The sequence below is a fragment of the Stegostoma tigrinum genome, chromosome 29 (assembly GCF_030684315.1).
Source record: "Stegostoma tigrinum isolate sSteTig4 chromosome 29, sSteTig4.hap1, whole genome shotgun sequence".
NCBI lineage: Eukaryota > Metazoa > Chordata > Chondrichthyes > Orectolobiformes > Stegostomatidae > Stegostoma > Stegostoma tigrinum.
In genome coordinates, this window is record NC_081382.1 from 17569794 (window position 1) to 17577854 (window position 8061).

The following is an 8061-nucleotide window of genomic DNA, read 5'->3' on the forward strand; positions in this document are numbered from 1 at the left end:
ACATTGAACTCGACCCCATAAACATTCCACTATGAAGGAAAACCAGAAGTGAGGCAATCCATTGCATTGGACCCCAGAGTTTAAAAACCAGGTGGGAAAACACACCGACGCTTCATCAGAGGCTGCACTAAGAATGTTACCCAGCATGGTAATGAAATGTCTGCAGAACAATAAACCATCTTGGTGTGCCAATCAACCTCAACAGACTATAGGCAGTTCAGATCCAGTAGTGGTGCCAGGGAGTGACCCTTTCATAGTATGGAAAATGGTTAGGGCTATAACAATGTCCTTGTAACCATTGATTGTTCGGTACACTGACAGTAGGGGTGGAGGAAGTCCACAAGCAGTATTTGCTTGTTGCAGCTGAATACTATTGGAATTTGGAGAAACCTAGTGGCAATACTAGCTTACTGAAGTTAGTTGCCTGCAAAAGAGCTAGAATTGTTCCTTGAGGAGATACTGGGGCACAGCCTTAAAACCCCAGTGGAATAATCTCATAAGAGACAGAATAGAATACATAAATAATAATATAAATACATGAGCTTGTGTTGAGGAGGTGACAAAATAGGATTTTGAGGTAATTCCAGATCTCCAAGAAGGTATCTGCCAAATGAGAGTGAGTTTGTTTTAATGAGAGTTGATTGCCCACAGTAACATGAACATCGGGGTGGAATCCATTTTATTGGCATTAATCATTTAAAGTGAAGTGTTTGACCAGTTTGTTTGATAACTCTTTCATTCTGTATAAAAACTTATTTTACTTTTCTAACATTGTACAGTCAAAGTTATTTGTTTATTTAAAACCATGTAAATAGGATCTCAAACTTCACTTACTTAAGCCAAAAAAAAAAATCACTGGTCCTTGACCAGATCATAACATGGTGAGATGGTCTTATAAGGGATAACAACAGCCATTTAACAGAATAAGTTCTTATTTGTCCCCAGTTTAAATTTAGAAAAAAACCTTTGTTTGGAATATGTTACCACTCATCCTATCACAAGTCAATCCTGGACCCAGACCTTCTGAGATTGAAATAAGTACACTGTTACTGTGCTACAACATACTACTTCAATTAAATAAATTGTCAAAGCTGCTCAGTTTTGAGCTCAGTGGTTAGCACTGCTGCCCTATACTGCCAGTGACCCGGGTTTGAATCTGCCCTCGGGCAACTGTCTGTCCCATTCTCCCACATCTATGCAGATTTCCTTCAGGTACTCCAGTCCCCTCCTTCAGTCCAAAGATGTGCAGGCTACGTAGACCAGCCATATTAAATTGCCCATAGTTTCCAGAGATCTGTGGATTAGCCATGGGAAATGCAGGGTTACAGGGATAGGGCAGAGTGGTCTTCAGAGAGTCAATGTGGACTCAATGGGCCGAATAACCTGTTTCCACAATGCAGGGATTCTGTGATTCTAGTCAACAGGTATATCTAGTGCAGTTAAGTCTTTCAGATTACAACCATCCCAGTTTCAACCATATGTGAAGCATCTGTGCAGGAAATTGAGTTAAATTGGCTCACAATTGTAACAGTGGCCACAGACTCTGGCTGAAAGAACAGTTCTGCATCCAGCTCCACTCATTCAGCATCTATATTGTTAAGAATCAGCATTGTTGCTCACCTGCCAATAAATGTCTAATATCCAAGACATTGCTGCCAGAAGCCCAAGGAAAAATTGCACTGAGTATTCGTTCAAGCATATTGGAGATAGGGAAACTGGCCTGTTTGATTCAATGAGGATAAAACAAAGCCCTCTAGAAAATCATTCATACAGGTATGGCAATTCTGCAGGGCCCACTGGAAGATCCACCTGTGCAGGATGAGGATGTTCAAATCAGCTCAGCATCACTTACCATCAGAATGACTGAACATTCCCAAAGGAAAAACAGTGACATTATAAAGTCATGGTTTTGTAGATTGCTTTTGTTAAATTATGGTCCACCTCCCATTTCTTCGGAATAAAATGAAATCTACCCAAAGTGTATACATATTGCAACGTTTAACAGTACCTTAAGGCCTGTCAATATAGTCAACTGCTTATCTCGACTGACCACTCAGTTGTACAATATTACTGAAATTACAAATCAATTATTAGCAGTTGCTCTCATGTTTAAATCTTTCAACAAAATTGGCAACTCCTGTTGGGTTTTATATTTAAATAATTAGATTTAGGTTATTTAGATTTTTTTAGATAATTAGATATCGTAGATTCTAACAATAGTAAAAGTTGCATGAACTAACATAAAATTGAATACTTTTGTTCTGATTAATAGTTGTTAATCTATATTAAAGAGAGTGGGGATGCAGCCGAATTTGATATGTTGTATTCTGGAAGCACCTGCGAACGCAGAGAGTGAACATATAGCGCCGCTTGCCGGCCTTGTCCAGATTCAAACAGTCACTCAAGTATCTTTTTCACTCAAGACAGTGCTGAGCAAAACTAGTCAGAGATTGACATGTTTTACACCAAATACAGGGCACAGGACAGTGCTTCAATGTGGCACTAAATGAACCAATAGCCCAATGCAAACTGATACAAAATCAGATGTCATTACTTTTAGATCTATTAACGATGAGGTGGTGTGCTAAGGTGTTAAAAATGTTTTTCTTGTATCTGAGGTACAGCATTCACGCTGCAGCCTTTTGCGAAGTTAATGCTTCCACCAGGATTGCAAATGACTTTTCTAGCAAACTGAAGTGAATGACGCTTTCAAACTTAAACTGCTTACCTGGGAGTGATGCCCCGGACCCCAGCTCTGGGTCACCCTCAACACTTGGTCCACAGCGGGACAGGCAGACATAGGATGACAAAATGAAAGCCACCTCAAAGCTCCTCCAGATCATAGTTTCCTCTTGTCTGAGCCGTTGGCGTTGTCTCTCGGCTCAATCAAATGAGCAGTTGTCTTTTTATTAAGTTTGAAAAGTGTAAAAACTCCACAGAAATCACCGTAAACTGCTCAGAAATCTACCAAGTGACTCTTCCATGCTGTGAGGATTCAGGACAGATTTGAAGGTCGGTGGGGGTTGGGAGGAGGTGTTGAAGGGAAACAGCTTCTGTCAATACAAGCAGCACTTCTCACTGACTCAAGTCAAATTCTGCTCCTCCACCCGCTCTCCCTCCTCCATCCACCTCCAGCGTTAGCCAGTGGGTCTAATATGCAGCCAACCCCACCAGCACTCTGCCGTCTAATCAAATCCTCCGGCCTCCAGCGTTATTCACCACCCCCCTCCTCCAACCCGAGAATCAGGACACCAGCTCCGAGGTTGAGCTCCTGTGGAATTAAGTATGCAAGGCAGGGACAAGCGATATCTGCGCGCACTCCAACCTTGGCTGCAGGATGCCAGCGGGACCGAGTGTTTCTCCCATTGCATTTACAGTTTAATGCAGGAGGTGGGAGTGAGGGGATCCGTGTAGGATTAAAACGGCACCGAAGTCAAGGACTAAGTCATAGCTGTTAAAAAAAAGGTCATCTGTGAGGACGTGCCATAGGTCAACTTAATGAGAAAGATTGCAGACCCAATTTGCACGAGAATGTTTCGCTTTAAAGCACTGGGCTCCTCCGTCTTGTCAAACTCTTCAATTCAGATTAAAACCAGTTTAACGAAGCAAGTAGACTTGCGAGTTAGCCCCACATTTGATTCCAGGGTCATTAGTTACTGTTCTGTGCCTTGTTTTATTACTGTTAGCAATGAGGCAGTTAGGTTGCTTTAATAACAGGACAAGTCACGGTGCATTTTAAAAAAAACTTATTAATGCGACGTGGACATTCCTGGCTGGGCTAGTATTTATGTCCCTGGTTGTTCTTGGAAAGATACCAGTGAGCTGTCTTCATGAACCACCGGAGCCCTGTGGTGTACGGTGACCCACATTGTTGTTAGAAAGAGACTCCCGGAATTTTGAACAACCAAGTATATTCCAGCTCAGAACGCTGTGTAGCTTGACGGGGGCAAGTGCAGGTTACTAAAGGTGCTTTTGAAGGACTCGGTGAGTTGTTGTAGTGAAATTTGTAGATGGTACACCCTTGCTACCACTGTGTTGCTACAGGGGGAGGGAGGGAATGGTGAAGGTGGGAGATGAGGTGGCAATCGAGCAGGCTGCTTTCTCATGGTTGGTACAGAACCTGTGAAGTCTTATGGGAGCTGCACTCAGCCAGGCAAGCAGGGAGTATCCCTCACATTCCTAACTTGTGCCTAGTGGATGTTGGACAAACAATGAAGATACAGAAGGGGAGTTACTCACCTCGGAATTCCTAGCCTCTGACCTGCTCTGGCTGGTGCAGTGCAGTCTCTCGTCAATGTTAACTCCCAAAGTATTGATAGTAGGGGATTCAGTGATGGCGATAACACTGAACACCAAGTGGAGATTGTTAGACTCTTTCCTATTGGAATCATTGGAGTTTGCAGAAAAAGGAACAGGTCAACCCTCTCACTGGCACAGAGACAAAAGGATTGAACAGTGTGATAAATCACCAAGGCTTTTATCCTGCACAGGAATAACCCATTACTGCAATGTTTCTCAGTTTGTGATTTTTAAAAAATTTTTGTGAGATGACACATATTTTAATTCAAAAGCCAAGTGAAAAAGTTATAATTTAAAATGAGGATTCGAAAAAAAAGTTAAAAATGCTGCAAATTCAGAACAGAAACCTAAGATTTTCAGAACACTGCAGGATTGTCATCTAAAAACTGAAGATAAGGCTGTGTTCTGATGTAAGCATTCATCAGAAGTGACAACATTTGTGAAAGGATTCTTGACTTGTCATGTTGATTATCCATTTTCCAATTAATTTTGCAAAATCCTATTAACGGGAAACAACAGTTTCCAGGTCTACGCATGAAATGATAACCTACTTTTTGTTTAATGACGTGAATGTATCAGATTGTGCTCTTAAAATTGGCACTGGTGCTGACTATTATTTACACACAGGTGGTATGGCAACTTCAGTGAAAATGCAAATATTGTAGCCAAAGGTTTATGCCCTATTTGCACTTAATTGCTCATTTTTTTTGTGAAGATGATCTCACACTACCTGCTTCAACCTTGAAATACACTGAATGGCATGAACTTGCTGTAATTGCATAGCATATGCGAACTAACTTACACATGCCCCTCCAAGCTACTCACCATCCTGACTTGGAAATATATCACCTTTCCTTTATGGTTAACGGATCAAAATCCTGAAATTTCTTCGCTAAGAACATTGTGGATCAATTTTACAGCATATGGACTGCAGCAGTTTAAGAACACAGTTCACCACCGCAGTGGCTCAAGTGGTTAGCACTGCTGCCTCACTGTGCCAGGGACCCACGTTCAATTCCAGCCTCAGGCAACTGCTTGTGTGGAGTTTACACATTCTCCCTGTGCCTGCGCGGGTTTCGTCCATGTGTTCTGGTTTTCTCCCAGTCTAAAGATGGGCAAGTTCGGTGGATTGACCATGCTAAATTACCTGCACTGTCCATGGTGGGAAATGTGGCGGGGGGGGGGGGGGGGGGGGGGGGCGCGGTGGGCTGCTGGATGAGATGTTCTTCGGAGGGTTAGTGTGGACCTAACGGGGCTTCCACACTCTAGGGATTCTATGATTCTCAAGGGCAACGAGGGAAGGACAGTAAGTGCTTGCCAGCCAGCAACATCCATGTCACAGAAGTGAATGAAAAAAAATGCGGGTCAGGCTTTAGAAGGCCATCAGCAGAAAATATATTACACCAGCTTTTCATGGGAATTCATCGCTCCCAGTCCCAAGCAACATAGGCTGGGCAATCGAGTTACAAAAAGACTGGGCCCTTTAAATCAGTGTTCATCAACATAATAAAAGCAAAAACTTGCACATTTAATGCTGATGAGATATGGCAGAATACAAGTTCAATAATGAGCACCTGCCAGTATTTCAATCTTTATATGTCCAGTAGATGTGCAAGCCTGATTACTGATCACAGCTATTATTGAACATGTTCTTAAGCTCAACAATTAAAAATAACTAACTACTTTGTTACCGCAGTTTCCAGTTTTAAAGAGAAACTACCACAACCTGACAACTAGCTAAAAGTGGATGTTCTATTCGAGCTGATAACACGCGAAAGAGGCTAATTCGGAACTAGAAAGTTACAGGAAGCCTTTTAATCCACAGCTTGGTTGCAAAAACACTTAATTAATCAAAACATGCTATTTTCAACATATTTTGATGCAAATAAATGATTGAATGACATGGAATACCACAAAAATTAGAAATACTGTCTGATAATCTTGTCAAATGATTCTACATTTCTGTGAATTAGGTTAGCTAATCAGCTCATGAAAAGGCGTTGCTCATCAAAAGGTATTTTTAAAGTACGATTTATATGAATATATTGAAAGTAGGTGAAAATGATTCCCTAAATACACTTGAAGCATTCATTACTAAGATAATACTCATCCATTTAATCTGTAAATACACATTTCACCTGATTATTAATGTACTAAAGTTAAATAGAAAACCACAAAAGCAGAAAATACTCAGCAGGTCTGGTAGCGTCCATGGAGATAGAAACAGACTTAACAGTTAAGGTGAATAATACTTTGCTAGAACTGGAAGGACTTGGAGATATAATCATTTTAAGTAGGGAGTGAAGGGAGGAACATTAAGGAAGCTCTTTGATAGAATGTGAGGCAAGAGAGACTAAATAATAAAAAAGGATGATGGCACAAGGCAAAAGGAGATGATAATACAATATGCAAAAGGCATGTCTAAAAGAGCTTTACATTGGAGTAACAGAAACACTACCAAAAGCAGCCATCAAAAACCAGGAGAAAATGTGGCTGAACAGTGGCTCAGTGGTTAGCACTGCTACCTCACAGTGCCAGAAACCCAGATTTGATTCCACCTTCAGGCAACTGTCTGTGTGGAGTTTGCACATTCTCCCACCGTCTATGTGGGTTTCTTCTGGGTGCTCTGATTTCCTCACACAGACCCAAGATGTGCAGGTTAGGTAGATGAGCCATGCTAAATTTTCCATAGTATCTAGGATGTGTAAATGAGGTGGATTATGGGGAACGCAGAATTTGGTTGGGATGCGCTTTGGAGGGTCAATAGGCCAAATGGCCTACTTTCACATTGTAAGGATTCTATGTAAAAGGGACAGTGGTTACGATCTGATGTTGTTGAACTTAATGTTGAGTCCATAAAATGGCTGAAATATAATCTTCAAGCTTTTGTTAAATTTGATAGAAACAGTGCAACAGACGAAGAACAGAGAGATCAAACGACAAATTGGTTGAAAAATTAAAAGTCTTGAGAACAGAATGGAAGTGTTCTGAAAAATGGACTTGCAATCTACATTTGATCTCTCCAATAAAGAGTAGATAGAATGGTGAGCAGTGAATACAATATACTTAACCAAATAGAATAAATATAAATCACTGTGTCACCAGAAAAGCATTATTTGGGTTTGAAATAGAGGGAAGTGAGGGGGTAAAAATAATAAATGCAGCATCATCTATGCTTGCATGGGAAGTTGTCGTGGGCTTGGACTGGTGTGTAAGAGGGGAAAATCTGTTTTGTTTCGTAATGGCATCACTCGAAAGGCAGAGGAAGATCCAGCTTATGCCGAGACAGATAGCATGGAGGTGTGTACAAGTATCACGGATTTGGAAGGGTTGGAGGCAAGAGTTAGAACAGTGACGCAGAAAATTGAACAACATATTCAAAATAAGATAACAAAGTGTGGTGCTAAATTAACACAGCAGGCCAAGCAGCATCTTAGGAGCACAAAAGCTGACGTTTCGGGCCCAGACCCTACATCAGAAAAGGGGGATGGGGAGAGGATTCTGAAATAAATACGGAGAGAGGGGGAGGCAGACCAAAGATGAGAGAGGAGAAGGCAGGTGGAGAGGAGAGTATGGGTGGGGAGTTAGGGAGGGGATAGGTCAGTCAGGGGAGGACAAACAGGTCAAGGGGGTGGGATGAAGATAGTAGGTAGGAAATGGAGGTGTGGCTTGAGATGGGAGGAGGGGATAGGTGAGAGGAAGAAGAGGCTAGGCAGGCGGGTACGAGCTGGGCTGGTTTTGGGGATGCAGTGGGGGGAGGGG

The 8061-nt window shown here is 41.8% G+C and overlaps 1 protein-coding gene across 4 annotated transcripts in view; it reads right to left on the reverse strand.

Annotated features, from left to right (window-relative positions):
- Nucleotides 1-3353, reverse strand: part of LOC125465535 (collagen alpha-1(I) chain-like) — a 335639-nt gene extending 332286 nt beyond the window's left edge. For 3 of the 4 annotated variants that reach the window (XR_007250272.2, XM_048559169.2, XM_048559168.2), the window contains exon 1: nucleotides 2729-3353. Coding sequence is in view for 2 of the 4 variants with exons in the window: in XM_048559169.2 (XP_048415126.1) it covers nucleotides 2729-2843 (115 nt within the window). In the remaining 2 variants the exon portion in view is untranslated. The remainder of the gene's footprint in view (nucleotides 1-2728) is intronic. The other variant, XM_048559170.2, reaches the window with a different exon arrangement.
- Nucleotides 3354-8061: the final 4708 nt, after the last annotated feature.